This window comes from Uloborus diversus, chromosome 3 (assembly GCF_026930045.1).
Source record: "Uloborus diversus isolate 005 chromosome 3, Udiv.v.3.1, whole genome shotgun sequence".
Lineage (NCBI taxonomy): Eukaryota > Metazoa > Arthropoda > Arachnida > Araneae > Uloboridae > Uloborus > Uloborus diversus.
The window spans coordinates 26,412,626-26,429,013 of NC_072733.1; the positions used below are offsets into that span (position 1 = coordinate 26,412,626).

At 35.1% G+C, this 16,388-nt stretch overlaps 1 protein-coding gene across 1 annotated transcript in view; it reads right to left on the reverse strand.

Moving 5' to 3' along the window:
* Window positions 1-217: 217 nt before the first annotated feature.
* The window catches only part of LOC129218093 (proton channel OtopLc-like), a 118,851-nt gene continuing 102,680 nt past the window's right edge, over window positions 218-16,388 (reverse strand). Inside the window, exons 4-6 of the mRNA XM_054852287.1 lie at window positions 15,110-15,270; window positions 3,929-4,109; window positions 218-1,131 (exon numbers count right to left, since the gene is read on the reverse strand). Of these exons, the coding sequence (XP_054708262.1) occupies window positions 218-1,131; window positions 3,929-4,109; window positions 15,110-15,270 (1,256 nt within the window). The remainder of the gene's footprint in view (window positions 1,132-3,928; window positions 4,110-15,109; window positions 15,271-16,388) is intronic.

Genomic DNA, 16,388 nt, shown 5'->3' on the forward strand with positions numbered 1-16,388 from the left:
CATTAATGAACATCAAATGATGTTTTAAGTACTTTCAGATTTTGATAATGATAAAGTAATCACTTTTATCACATAAATAAGCGCAAAATAAGTTATAATTTATAGAAAACCTAAATATTTTGATAACTCAAACGTAGACCCAACAATGAAAGCCATGTTATCCTAAACATGATGAATGGAAAAACAGGAATAAACTGCTAAAAATGATTGGAACTTTTCAAGCTGACACATTTTTGTAGGAATTTTTCCAAACTTCAGCAAAAGTGATTGATGAATGGAATCGGTAAAAAATACTGAGGGGCAAAGTGGCTCTGACAATGACGGTCCAAGCCATGAAACCATAGAATCCTAGTTGAACGGGGCTTGCTTCGGCCTTCTGCATTTCAAAAGTGTAAATGATCCAAAGTGTGAGGTTACCCATCATCAAAAATGCGACGACTTGTCTGCCAGGTTTCGTTAGGTCGTGTTCCGGCAGATAAGTCGTCCTGCATGTGATTTCAGCCACAAACAAGGATTGAAGTGTGACTTGAACTATGGTAAGACAACTGGTAACCATCACCAATAGATTGGGAACATAGTCCTTTGGAGACAACGTTCCTGCAATAATTCCAAACATCGCGTACACATACAGGCCGTAAGCAGCTACGGTCAATAAGATATCTCGCAAATGATCCGTTCTGTCTGCTTGAAATTTTAATTGCTTAATGCGGAAAAACCCAAGAATAATTGTAAAAATGGTTAACACCATGATTGCACTGTGAGAAACATCAGACAGAAATATAGCCAGCAAGCTGTAGTGTTCATTCTCAATCAACACGAAGAAAACAATTAAACAAATAGTTGCTATAACCAAGATGAGAAGACCGAAAAACAAGCCTTTACTGGAACCTGCACAGTTCATCTTTGGCAAAGTTTGCACACTAGAAGCTCTTGACAAGCCGTCTTCGTATTCTGGATTGCCATGAAATACTGGATCTTTTCCAATGTTTTTCCACATAACATACAATACAGCTGCTCCAATTAAACTGTACTCCACGATGAAAGGGAACAGAAAGGGAGAAGAGTCTGACACGATGGACCCCATGATATCTTGTTTCTGGCAAGGATTGCTGTTGTTTTTGATGTAGTTCTCTATAAAACATAAATAAAATATTATTAACATTTATACCAGGTACTGGTCAAGCATAGTAAATATTTTAAGCCCGACAAGTCTCGTAGTTGTTCATTTTTAAAACAACACTGATGCTTCTTGCTAATACTGAACCATTTTAAAACAACACTGATTTTTAGCTTTTCGGAGAGGTTTACTATCATAAGCTCTGTTATGGCTATTCTAGATTGATGATCCTAATAAGGGTTTGGTATTTTCTTTCATATTTTATTGTACAAGCAATGCTCTTTATGAATTAAAACTGGTTACCATTGAACTGACTGAATACATTGACAAATCCAACTTTGCTGTGAACAATCTTCCGAAAAACAACATTGTTTTTGTACAACACTAGACATGCTCATTGTGTAATTATGCATAGCATGTGTGATGATAAGTATCTGATTCATTTAGAATATTCCTTCCACTTATAATCGAGATTTGAAATTTGACTCCCTAACCAAAAAATTAAACAAAAGTACCCGAAACAATACCAATATTTGACAACAGTGTTAATATTTAAAACTTAGAAATGGATATAATGGTATTTGGAAAATATAATCCTATATTACAATACTGCTAATTAAAGTAAAAACCTAACGCAAATAAAGCACAAATTCTGAAGAAAATACAGCATGTAGCTATTTCCAGGCTAAAATGGAGCCCCTTCATCAGTGCAAGAAGCTCACCAACGCAACCAAAAGTCGCGAGAGAACGCGTTGTTCTCTTGCGACTTTTGGTTTCGTTGGTGAGCTTCTTACACTGATGAAGAGACTCCATTGCAGCCTGGAAATAGCTATATGCTGTATTCTCTTCAGAATTTGTGCTTTATTTACGTTGGTTCTTCACTTTAATCATATTGTAGCACAAAGTTTATATATAATTTTTTATTTAATTACAATACTGTGTTGGCAAACTGTTGTTAACTTAAATTGCTTTATACAAATTGCTTTATACACTCAAGCCTGTTTTTATGCGGTGAATAGGAACTGCATAAAAAAATCGCAAAAAAAAAAAAAAAAATGTTCGAAACTTCACGAGTAGCTTTAAAAAGTTGTTCTCGCAACAGTTAAAAAATATTTTTTTTACGCGGTGGATACGAACCGCATAAAAAAAAGTCTCACATAGAAAATAACCCAAAAACTTACAAAATAATCTTTAAACGAAGTCAAAATAAACCAAGTGATGATAAATTTTGCTAAATAGTCGGACAAAATTTCCTGAATAAGAACATCCCATCGGGGTGCCCATATCGTCACTTGAAATACTACCTTGAATTCGCTTTAAAAATAATTTCTTCAATTGAATCCCAATTTGATTGAAATTTTAATATGCCGCACAAACAAAATTCGCGCAAAAAAATCGCACAAACAATGACCGCATAAAAACAGGTTTGGATGTACTACTTCTTTATCGAATTTATTACTGATAGCGCTAACACAGGTACTGTTTCTAATCACTCATACTGTCATTCTGTCTTTTTTTTTTTCATTTAGAACACGATATTGCGCAACTGAATTTTTAAACTGTATGAAACAGAGTCGAAGCACATTTTTTAATGTGCAGTTATAAGTGCACTAAGTTGTCACCCTTGATTTTGCTTGCACAGTTAGAACCAGGGGTGCCTAAGGGGTGCAGGTTCTCACCCTGGTGTGAAAAAACAGTGCCTCAGGATGCAATGGAAGCTAAGAAATGCGGTCAAGGTGCCTTTTGGCTCCTTTACGGGTGAATGGCACTAATAAAGGTGCTAATGGACTTTGTAATAGCAGGTGTGACTCGTTTGCGCATGCGCGCTGACATCGTTCAACCTATTTCAATGGCGGAACTAATCTTTGTGCGATTGTACGATAATGACGGTATAAAGCAGTTGTAGCAATTTGAACATGAGACCTCGAATTAAACATGAATCTCATATCTGAATGACGACAAAGGTGCGATTTATATAAATCATCAATAAAACAATACGTATGAACTTCATGCCGTAATCGTTTCAGAAACTATTTTTATGCGATAACGACGATATAATAAATGATGACCATTAGCCGGAGAGGAGACCTTGAATAAAACAAGAACTTCGTTTTTGATAGACGATGTACGACACACAGAGCAAATGTTTTTTTTTCTTTCCACAGCAGTTCGCGACGCAGTCTAAGAATCCAACAATAGTCATTAATATAACTTGTCATTTCATTAAATCTTAAAATCGAAATCAGTAGTAAGAAAAGCTTAAGGATCTAAAACTAAATCTGAAACTGTTAAGGATCTGAAACTGTAAAACTAAAAAACTATAGTACATGCTATCTGTGGATTATATCTCCGAAAATACGATGTAAATTTTCTTTCGCTGATATTTCAGGTTTATTTTGCTTTAAAAATTTGAGCTTTTTTTTTTCCACCTTCAATTAAAAAAAAGAATCGGTAGACTTTCTCAGGGGTCTGTGACGTACGTCACAGCGTCGTGCTGTTTCTGCAACTGGGACGACGTACAAACATAAAAGTCGCATAAACTATTACTCTAATCTGTTCATAAACTTTTTTTTTTTTATAAATTTTAGTCAATCTTACAAACAAAATACTGAAACGGTGTTAAGGAAATGTTTCGATTTAGTATGTGAAGAACCCTAAACCATTTATAAGGGCATGGAGTAGTTGCTTGCTTTCATACCTATGAAGGTACTGAAGTTAAATTTTTAAGTTGATTTATCCATAATACTAATTTTGAAGTAGTATATATTATCTTAATAACAATCCAAAGTGAAGATTTTCTTTCTTTTTTACCTCTGAATGGCAATATCAGCTCTTCCAAACTGCTTGGGTGTCCTCGCTCTTGCGATAAATGGTGTTTCACAATTTCTTGTAGAGTTTCTTTCCCAACGGTCCTAATCCAAACGCATATATTAGTTGCAACAACGTGCATAAGCCCAAAACGTGCGAGAACTTTGAACTTGTGGATATTCAACTGAAACAGAAATGGAACAAATTGAAGTATGAAATGTTTTTATTTAAAGTAGGGGAATGTGGCTCAAAGAGAAATAGCGGGGCATAGTGAAACGGTGAAATATTTACTCTGCATTTAGCGCCACCTATCTGGTAATATTTGTAGTTGGACATGTAGTCTAATCCAATCAAGAAAAATAATGCCGCTGAAGGTTCAAGCATAAGATAATACAGTCGGACCTCCATATATCGAAGTAGCAAATTGCCGGAAAAAAATTCGATATATAGAAATTTCGATATATAGAAACAATCTGTTTTTATCATAAAATTTCCTAAAACATTAAAATTAAAGCTCATTTTCGTGTATGAAACCCAATTTCTAATTTATACGAGCATCAAATTAAAAGTTAAGAATTGAAAAATTAACAGAAATTACACTTTTGCGTCTTCACACATCTTCATTTTTCGTCAATTCAACTTGATCCGCAATATTAGGGTATTTTCGTTTTGGCTATGCGATCGAGAGAAAAAGAAAAAAAACCACAATCTACTTAAGCTGAATGATTTTTACTGAAGTTAAAAGACTAAAAATGATAATCAACAGACAAAAAGGGATAACTAGAAACTTATTTTACAGTGTTACTGGTAAAGAGATTTGAAATGAACTTGACGGAATTTAAGAACTCCAGAACGGAACAACGACATATCTACACACCTCTCAGCCCCAGATTCCATATGAGTTTCATAGCAACCTTTAGTGAACATAATATTCTCCCCTAACCTTTATTTTTCATGAGACAAACAGTCTAAAGTGAAAAAAAAAATGTACGAATGTCTCGAGAAAAAATTTCGATATATAGAGATTTTTTCGATATATAGAAACAATTTTTCTATGTAATGAACATGGAAACGTGCTGGAATTTCGATATATAGAAAATTTCGATATGTGGAAGTTCGATATATGGAGGTCCGACTGTACAGGCAAACTTCAAAAATTGATACTCTAATTGTAATATTTGCTGTAAATCAAAAATTAATTTTGAAATTATAAAATTACAAAGTTCTTATTATTAACATTTAAAATATTAATTGAGACCTTCTAATATGTGGTGCAATATTTATTTTGTTAAAATTAAGCTTATTTGTATTTTAAATATTTTTTTACAGTAGTCGAGTGCATGCGGGGCAAAGTGGATGGAGCAAAGTGAAATAGCTTATTTCGTTTATTTACTCAATCATTTACTAAAAAAAATCTAACGACATTCATTTATTAATTAATTCATTTACATTTCTTCATTTAGTAATTGACTTATTTATTCATTCATTCACTTATTCTTTTTTTTCATTTACTCTTTTACTCACTCGTTTGTTTTTCTTCATTATATTAATTAATTAATTTAAATATTGTTCCATCTTCTTTTCATTTACTCATTGAAAATTTTATTTAGATTCATTTTATCAAAAATATTTTTTATAATCAAAGCGAAAATATTTTTTTAGAAAAAGACTTCATTTTTCCCTTTGCCCCATGAAAAAAAAGTTAAATTTTTCACTTTTTTTTTTTTTTTTTTTTTTTTTAAGGCTCAAAATTACTGGCAAAAATAAAAAAAAACAATGTTTCAATTAAAGTTTCATCATAAAATACAATGTTCTTTCTTTTTGTACTCAAATTTTCAAAACAAATTTCCAATTTGTTCATTTCGAAAAAGTTCAGTCACCCTAGCCATTTCACTTTGCCCCACATTCCCCTACATACGAAAGTGGTAGATTGCAAATCAAAAATCTACAAGACATCATGCAGGATACTTCAACTATACATGAAATGAGTTTTGAAATTACAATGGAAGTATATTAATGGGCATAGAGTTATTTATATTTAAAGCTGCCAACTGCTACGAAAAAAAATCGTAGTTTCTACGAACTACAGCCTGAAACTACGACGCAACGAAATCGTGTTCCAAACTTTCGATTTTTTTCTTTTTATAGTCCAAATAAATAAATAAATAAATAAAGCAATAAAAATAATATCCATATTAAAAGAAATTACAAAATATTGCTTTTGTGCTTAGTAATGTTCCAAACATTTGTTTCAAAATAAAAATTAAAATAAAAAAAAAAATATTGTGTATAATAAATGATTTTAAAAAAGAAATTATTTTTTTCAAAATATACTGTTACTTGTCCTACTGACAGGGTTGCCACTGAGTACCACTGCTAAAAATAGTTGCTTTAGTAACCTTTAATATAAGTCTCTAAATAGTCGCCAGATGCAGAAAAGAGTTTCCAGACTTGTGTCAAATCCTTTTTAAAGAAACTTTCTGGTATGATTTCTTGAATCTTACTGTTAATTAAAATTATAAGACTGACACCATAAAAAGAAATAGAACTGCAGCATTCGCGATATATTTCCAATCGCGTGAAAATTAGCTCTCGCTACCAAAAGAAAATTCTCTTAAAAGGCTAAAAACATTAAAAAGCAAAGTTTTACTGACATTCATTCAGAATGCAAACAATAGTTAGTAAAAATAGTAGCAGCGGAAACAATTTTTTATATAGAAACCACGATCGAAAAAACAAAACTTTTCGTTCAAAAATATGAAAATCACAAATTTTTGATCGTGAATATGTTTATTACATTTAATTTTTCTAGTTCTTAAAGCACTTATTTTCAAAAAAATGAAAGCAATAAAATGTTCCTATTTTTCTTTTCTTTTTTCCCCTGGAAAGTAGGAGGTGAATTTGTAAGCGAATTTTCAACTTTTTTGCTCTAAGGGCAAACGAGAAGAGTTTTTATGCATTTTAGTCGCTTTTTCACTAAAGAAATCGTCGAGTTTTATAACTGATTGCAAAATAGTGGTTTTTGGCCTTATTTTGGGTAAAATAGTCGCCATAGTCACCTTTGCTTCAAAATAGCTTTAGTCGCCAGTGGCAGACCAGTAATGCAGATTTAATCTTAAATTATTCACTACGTCTGTTACATGTGTTGTTAAATATCCACCCTCCCTCTCCCCCATGGGTGCGCAAAACTATGCTACGAATTTAGGTTTTTAAAAGTTGGCAGCTCTTCTATACTAATAATATAAAGCTGAAGAGAGTTTGTTTGTTTAAAAGCGCTAATCTCAGGAACTACAGGTTCGAATTGAAAAATTATTTTTGTGTTGAATAGTCCATATATATTGAGGAAGGCTATAGGCTATTAAATTAGATTGACCCCGAAATAATTGCAAATTAAACGTTTAATTAATTGTTTAGTTTTATGAATTCTTAATAGATGGCGGGGAATTCCTCGTAGATGGCGGGGTAAGGTTCAGTCCCTAGCTCAGACGCGTGGCGCTATTGCAGGATGTTGTGGTCAGCGAATTGATTTTTCAATGCTTTTTTTTTTTTTTTTTTTTGATATTCCGATACAAATTTTATTTTGTAATATTTTCTATTGGGTTTTGTTTTCCTTATTTCTTCAACGTTTGTTATTGTTCTTATAATTGTTTGTTCTTATAGTTATCTAAGTCTAAGTAAATAAATTGACTTCTCGTAAAATTCAATTGTGATTCTTCTTTATAACGTTTATTGTAATACTGTTTATTTGGCAAAACATTTTAATTGCTGAAAAAACCGCTTCACTCGCTAAAGGGCAGAGTTACGGTACGTAGTTGCTTGGCGCGTTAAGCGATAACTATAAAGTTGAAGAATTATTTCTAGTTTTAAAACTACTGTTAATCTTTATAGGTGTTTTGGCGAATACACTGGTGTGCAAAAATTAAGGACGAGACGGTTTTTGCAATACAACTTTGTACAAAAGCTTTCCAAATCAACACATTTAATACCGTAAGATCCCCAATACGTAAGGACATGTGCAATGTAAGCAACACTTACTATAAGAAAAATCAGAGGGATGGAAAGAAGCTTTATTGAAAAAGTAGCATGGAGCGCAATACGACTAAAGGCCGAAACATCCCTATGATGGGTGTCCAGCAAGAAACATCCGGTCTTTATGATCTCCCCCGTCTGCTAGGCAGGTTTCACAGCGTCTGCCCATGCTGAAAATGAGGGTGTCAATGAGTTATTGAGGCATTGCTGCACATTCGTCTTGCAGCGCCAATCGAAGCTCCCGAATCGTTACTGGTGGTAAGGTACGAGCTGCGAAGCGTCTGCCTAGAAAATCCCATACATGCTCGATGGGATTGAGATCCGGAGATCGTGCCGGCCAATCTATACGTTCATTATCCTCACTCTCTAAGAGCTGTTCGGCAGCTACTGTGCGATGACATGGTGCATTGTCGTCCATGAAAAGGAACTGCGGATCCATAGCGCCTCTAAAAAGACGCACATATGGAAGAAGAATCTCGTTACAATAAGTGAATCTGCTCTCATCTGTAAAGAGTACTCGTCCCCATTCATTGTCTCTCCAATTCCGGTGTTCCCGGCGCCTCAGAGAACGCCTTCTTCGATGGGCAGGCGTTAGAGGTACACACCGTATAGGGCGTCATGCAAACAGACCACCACAGTGCAGTCTTCTGGCCACGGTAAAACGCGATATCGGTCGTCCAGTCGCCTGTGTCGTGTGTCTAGCGATTTCTCCCGCGGTCTGCCGCCTGTTTCTTCTGGCCTGTAAGACAATATACCGGTCATCTGCGGGTGTGGTTCCTTGTGGACGACCACTACTGAACCCCCGGATAGCTGTTCCTGTAGTTTGAAATTGTCTCCAAAGACGTGAAACGATGCTGTGAGCAATTCCGAACTCTGCAGCCACACTTGTCACATTGCGGTTTTCCTCCAACTTCCCAATGATTCGACTTCGGGTAAAAGCATCCATATGTCGTCTAACAGATTGATTATTCGCCATTTCTCGCTGAGGCAGCAACTCGGTGTGATTTTAACTGCTATACGGCGTGCAATCTCTTTGACAGAAATACTGATCTTACACCGACAACATGCTTTATACTACTCAGACACTCCCCCATTACGTCTGCCTGCATATCTGCGCATGTGCTACCGTACATCACCTTACTTAATCTCCTGATTGGTCTTTCTGTTCGCTCTGCCTCTTCGTTCAGCTGATATGCTAATTTTTCGACTTCGTCCTTAATTTTTGCACACCAGTGTAGTTGTAAATTCTAAAGAGGCTTTAATAGGTTTTTTGAAAAGGTGCGTACGCATTTTAGTTGAAGAAAAATAATATTTTCACATTAGAAGGGGGAGGGGGCGTGGATTTTTTCATTCAACGGACTTCCTTTAAATTCTTAGCACGGGCATCGCCGTGGGAGAACTCCTAGTAATAATAGAAAAAGAACGGATGTAATAGAACTAGAAAGTATTGAGCAAACTAAGTACATTTTCAGCTGAAACGTTTGGTTTTATTTGTTTACAATAGAGTATCCTTCTGCATTGTAGAAATTTTTTTCGCCGATCGAGGGCGCTAGAGTTGCTAGGGAGTGTTTTTGCTGCTCCTGAGATAAGTGATTTTTTACTGTAATTGTTTATTTTACTGCTTTAGTTTCAGTATTTTTACTGTATTTTATCATATAATTTAGTATTTTTGTGCTTTTAAGTCTTATTTTTGATTTACTTGCTTTCTCAAAGTGTTTTTCTATTCTTTGTAGCTAAGCCTAAATTGTGCTGATTTCTTGTTGTTAAGCCTGAGTGCTCTGTTTAGGGTGTAACTTGTTTATTTTAATTTACTGCTTGTCTTAGGATTTAGTAATATTTGTACCTTTTACTTCCAATGCTTTCTAATTCTAATAATTAGCATTATTTCTTCAATTTTGTATTTTGTATTGACTTTTTAAGTGTACCATTTTGAGCTAGAATGGGAGTTATATGCATAATGAAGGAGGTTAAAAGTGGTAAAGGGGACAAATGGATTTCTTGTGACCTATGTCAGATGTTCTGCTTGTTTAAGGGGAAGGATGAGTCTGAGAAGGATTTCATTTGCACTAAGTGTGTTGAACTCTCAGAAATCAGAGTTAGGATGCTTATTTTGGTGGGTGAGTTAGCATTAGGCTGTAGGCGTGTAGATGGGGTAAACACTCCAGTGGGAAAGGGGGAAGTTAGTAAAAAGGAGGTGGGCATTAGCTGTGTGTTAGATAGTGGGAATATTCCAGAGGTAAAGGAGGAAGTTAGTAAAAAGGAGGTGTTCATTAGCTGTGTGTTAGATAGTGGGAAAATTCCAGAGGTAAGGGGGAAAGTTATTGCTGAGGCGACTGACTGGGAAACAAAGGGTATAATTTTGGGAGATTCAATGGTGCGTGAGGTGGGAAACTCAATAGGCAGAGTTAGACGTAAGGTGGCTAGATGTTGTTTGTCAGGGGCTCGGGTGAGAGATGTAAATAGGGTTGCTGAAAAGAAAGGGGTATTTAATAAATAGGATGTAGTTACTTTGTGGGTGGGAACTAACGATGTAGGCCATAGTAACAACGATGAGTTTAAAAAGGAATGGGATTCCCTGTTGGACAAAGCAACCAACTGTTCGGCAAATGTCCAAGTGGTTGGTTTGCTTCCCAGGTATGGAGTGAATAGGAGTTGGTTAAACCAACGGGCTAGGTGTATGAACTTGATACTCAAGGAAATTTGCGTTAAGCGTAGTATCAGGTTTATTGATGTGTGGAGTAAATGTAAACGCGATTGGATTGCTAGGGATGGCCTGCATCTGAGCTCTACAGGGGTCAAAATGGTTAGTGGTTTGGTTTTAGAGGCTTCAGAATCAAAAAACTAAGTTGGAATGGGGGGCATGGTTTAAGGAGCAGAATTCGAAAGGGTACTAACTATTGGGATTTTAGTAGAAACGGAAATAGGGTGGCTAATAAGAGAAAAGATTTTAACAGTTGGGATTCAAATAATTGTGCAGCATTAAATAAAAGAAAGATGGGCTTACTTAAGGTTTTTTATACAGATGCTCGTAGTATTAGGAACAAGATGGAAGAATTGAAAAGCATAATTATAGACGAGAGGTTGGATATTATTGGAGTTACCGAGACATGATCTACCGAAAGTGATAATGATTTATTATCTATTGCTGGGTATAATTTGTTTAGACAAGATAGAGTAGGTAAAAGAGGTGGTGGGGTTTTATTTTATGTCAGAGACACTTTAATTTGCATTGAATTGGTAATTAATGATAAACCTAATGAGATTGATATGATTTGGCTGGAGTTGAGGAGTAATAAGGGCAAAAACTACGTTTAGGGAACATTATAGGCCACCCAACTGAAGCCAGGGTCAAGACGAACAGATGTTTAGTATTATTAGTGACATTTCTAGCAAGGGGTCAGTCATCATAATGGGAGATTTTAATTTTCCAGGACTTGATTGGAATAATTTTTACCATAGTAATAGCGGAGAAGAGGAATTTTTGAAAGTAATTGGTGACTGTTTCTTAGATAAAATTGTGACTCAGGGTACTCGACAGGACGCGATTTTGGATCTAGTTTTCTGCGACATGGAAGATTCTGTTCAGGGGTTATATGTAGGGGAACACATTGGAGATAGTGACCACAACAGTATTAGGTTTGGGATTAAATTTGATATGCACAAAGTAGAGAATTTTAGGTTTGTGCCCAATTTCAGAAATACTGACTTTGAGGCACTTAGGTAGAGTTTGAAAGCAGTTTTTTCTTCTGGATTGGACAATAGCGATGTGAATCTTCAGTGGGCAGAGTTTAAGGAAAATCTAGCGAATACGGTTGGGGATCATGTTTCCTTTAGGAGAAAGGGTGTCAACACTAAAATTTGGCCAATGTGGTTCTCCAGGGAAACTAAAGACGCTCTAAGTTACAAGCAAGCTGCTTTTCATACGTTTAGAGAAACTGGTCACAGTGCAGATAGGCTCCAATATTGTAAGGCAAAGCGTAAATTTAAGTATTTGGTACGGATTCAGAAAAGAGAGTTGGAGCAAAGACTGGCAGATAACATAAACAGGAATCCCAAGAGGTTTTTTGCATACGCTAATTCGGGGGAAGTTCGAAATAGTCACATTGGACCACTGGTTGATGAGCACGGAATTTTAATTCAGGACGATAGTGATATTGCTAATGTTCTTAATAACTTTTTTTCGGGTGTTTTTAACGATAACTGTATCTCAACAGTTGACACCAACAAGACACAAGCTATAGTACAGCTTGAGGACTGTATTTTCCAGGGATGACGTTTTACTTCATTTGAAGAAAATTAAAGAGACTAAGGCTCCGGGGCCAGATAATATTTATCCAAAAATTTTAGTTGAATGTGCGGAGGAATTAGCAGATGTAATCGCAAATATTTTCAATGCTTCTTATAACTCGGGAACAGTGCCAGAGGACTAAAAGCTGGCTAACATTACACCGCTCTTCAAGAAAGGGTCTAAAGGGAGTGCGGGAAATTATAGACCTGCGAGTCTAACTTTGGTGGTTTGCAAAATTTTTGAAACATTGATGAAAATTAAGATAGTAAATTTTCTACAGACTAATAATCTATTGACTAGTTTTCAGTACTGTTTCAGGAAAGGTAAATCTTGTGCAACTAATTTATTACATTTCTATGAAAGTTACCGTGGCTTTGGAAAATAAGAAGCCTGTAGATGTTGTTTACATTGTTTTTCAAAAAGCTTTGGATAAGGTACAGCATGTTGCTCTACTTAGCAAATTAGCTGATATAGGAATAGGAGGGAAAACTTTCATTTGTGTAAAAAACTGGCTGACCGGAAGGAAACAAAGGGTAGTTGTAAGGGGAAATTATTCTAATTGGAGTGAGGTCTTAAGCGGGGTTCCTCAGGGATCAGTGTTAGGGCCTGTTTTGTTCATTGTTTTTATGAACGATATTCACAAAAATATTTCTGGGAACATGAATTGTTTTGCGGATGATGTCAAAGTTATGAGGACTGTAGAAAACGAAGAACAAGCAAATCAGCTGCAACAGGATCTAGATCATATTACGGAGTGGGCTGATAAATGGGGTATGGCTGTTAATGTTGGGAAATGTCAAGTGCTACATTTAGGGCATGGAAATAAGTGTACAAGTTATTATTTGCAATTTTCAGTCATTAGTCAGGCAGACAAAGTTACTGATCTGGGGGTCTTAATAAGTCGGGATTTAAAGTTTAGCCAACAGTGCAGCATTGCTAGTAACAAAGCCAATAAGATGCTTGGGTTTATCAATAGATCTATTTCAAACAAATCTAAAGAAGTTCTTCTGCCCTTATATAGAAGTTTGGGAAGACCCCATTTGGAGTATGCTGTTCAGTTTTGGTCTCCTTATCTTAAGAAAGACATTAATGTATTGGAAAGGGTTCAAAGGCGGGCTACAAGGCTAATAAATGGACTTTCCCACTTAGATTATGATTCCAGGCTTAGAAGGCTAAAAATGTACAGTCCTGAGCAAAGAAGAGACCGAGGGGACATGATTCAGTTGTTTAAATTTATTAAAATGAAAGATGATATGGGGCTGAAGTTTAGCACTGGAAACAGGACAAGGGGTCATTGTTTTAAGCTATTTAAATCTCAGGCTAACATTGATATTAGGAAAAATTATTATTTTAGCAGAGTAGTGGAACCTTGGAACAACTTACCGGAAGAGGTGGTAATGAGCAAGGGAGTAGATAGTTTTAAGAGGGCCATTGATCTTCACTGGGGATTGTAAATTGACTAGGACCAGTCTAGCTGGGCCCAGAGCCTGTTGCTTGTCGTCACTTTTGTATTTGTATTTGTATTTCTGCTTTAACTACTTTTGATAACCGTGTACTATTTTCCTTTATGGTCCAGAAAATGCACAAGCAGTTCTCGGTGTCGTATTGCAGTAATTGTTTCATAATTTTGAAAAGTTCAGAAAAGAAAAAGAAAAAAGTCTAGATTCCAACATTTTCCAAAAATGTGACCAATATTTAGTTAGCTTTATTTTTCAGAGCTGATATGAGAAAGCAGAGTGTTCTGTTAAAGTTTGTACATTTTATTCCGATACGTTTTTGAATATCCATATGACAAATTATACTATTGATAATCCGAGATATCACTTCAGATTTATTATTGAGTATTTTATTTGATAATATTGAGCTATCTATGCAGCAGAATAATGGTAACTTTAACTACTATTAAAATACGTTTTCCAAACATTTTTTTCATAAAATGGGAATTACCATTGTGTAGTTTATTATGAGTGAAATTAGTTTTTAACCCTGCCTCATAAAATCTCACGATATCCATAAATTTGAACATGTAATTAGGAATTATGGTTTTGAAAACTAATTCTGAATCAAGTTCCTTTATTTACACTTATATGTTTCATTTTAATAAAACAGTAAGCTATTACATAATTATATGTGCCAAAAATCTGATGATTTATTTTTTGATGTTCAAAGGTTTAAAGAGACAAGCCGAGGACATCAGTCAAAAGTTAAGTTAAAACTCTGCTTTTCATATATGCAGCGAAGCGCAATGTTAACTAATGATTTACCCCTTAAATTTTATTTCACAGTTCTACAACGCAGAATTGTTTTTGTTTTTTTTTTCAATTCATATGGTACTACAGTAAAACGTCTCCTAATGGACACCCCTCAAGTGCGGACAGCCCTCTTATACGGACATTTTTTAATTCCCCGATTCCAATGCGAATAACATTATTAAAACTCTGTCCTGCGGACACACCTCTATTGTGGACAAAAAAAATTGCTCGTTAGTGTCCGCATTAGAGGGGTTTTACGTAGTATGTTGAAGTAGCATATTATCCGTAAGTTTTTAGTCAAAAACTTAAATATTTATTGCATATTACTGCAGGAGAAACAGTTACTAGTTACTTAGTTGAATAGTAGCAGACAGTATTGACTGACAATCATAAGTGGGTTTTTAAAATATTGAGTCTTTTTTTTTTACGATATTTCACTTTAGCATGAAATTTCTGAAAGTTCAACCGCAAATTAATTCATTCGCTGACAAAAAATGTTTCTTATAAAAAATAGTTGTGATGGTTCATTTTGAAATTAAGGACAAGTTTTTTGAATTAAGTGGCATAAATATCAACAATTTTTAATTCAAAACAGGACCAGGAAAACCGACTTACCCTAGCATTTGCAAAAATGAAGTACATCTGGGCAAAGGTGAACATCATTTGAAGTACAGGATTAATCCCCAAGAGGATACTATAGCATGGAGATGAGGAAGGAATTTCAAAAAACGATCCAAACTCCAATCCATTGTAGACCATTGTGCCAAGTCCAAAAGCTGAAATGTAGGTAATTTTAAGCAAACTCACACTAAGTAAGACTAATTTATCAAACCCTGCACGAATGTTTAGCGAAATTAGAAACAAGCATTTTGAGTCACAAGCGAATTTCTTCAGAGTATAGCAGCTTCGCGGAAAAATTTATAAACACCGTTTTTCTATGAGTAAAGTGGGTGTGAAAGTTCACCTGTTTCACTTAGCACAGGCCTTTCACAAAAGTTTTTATACAGAAGCAACCGATACATGAAAATCAATCCTTGCATTGAATTTCTCTGATTTTTAACTAATTAATCCTAGAATCAACGAAAGATTGCACTACTCGGCAGATTACAAGAACAGGGGCTAATCCAGGGACTTTATTTTATCGCCTATTTTGTGGAAATTTAATATCGATACTCTATTTTTGTGAAAAAATGATATATATTAACTTTTTTTTATAGTAAAAAGCTACCTAAATTTCAGTTTCACACAATTTTTGGAGAGGAGGGAAACAAAACCAAAAAAATACTCTTGTAGTTTTGCTCAACAAACTTTATACTGGGTACAATTCAAGAAACCATTAGAAAATGGACAACCAGAACTAGATGCTAAAATATTATGCGCACAACTACACGTGTTGTGATAAGTTGCGTAAATCTATTTTTCACATGCACACAAAAAAAAAAGGAAAATGAAATAGAAACGGACTACAAAATCTACAACAAAATCTACAAAATCTACAATACTCATACGTTGTTCGTATACAGTTCCGGATCTTCGAGCCGAGACAAAACTTGAAACTACCACCCTTACCCATTTTGCCGCCTCTCGGAAAATGCGGGGTTGCCGCCCGGAACAAGGGCTTCGGTCTGCTCCCTCCTAGGACCGGCAATTTTCGAATAATCAGTTCAACATTGAATTTAATAACCAAATTTTGTTTGAAGCAGTTCAATAAGTACTGCTACCCGATAAACTATTCTGTCAGCTTAGCTTGTAGTTACATCAAGAACAAGCGCGTTTCCATTGGGGAAAGCAATACATGTCATATAGTGACGAATGTGTCTATAGGTGTAATTTAAAGACGAACAGCAGTGTTAAAAGAACTAATAAGCGCAAAAATATTTGTTTTCTTTTGGCT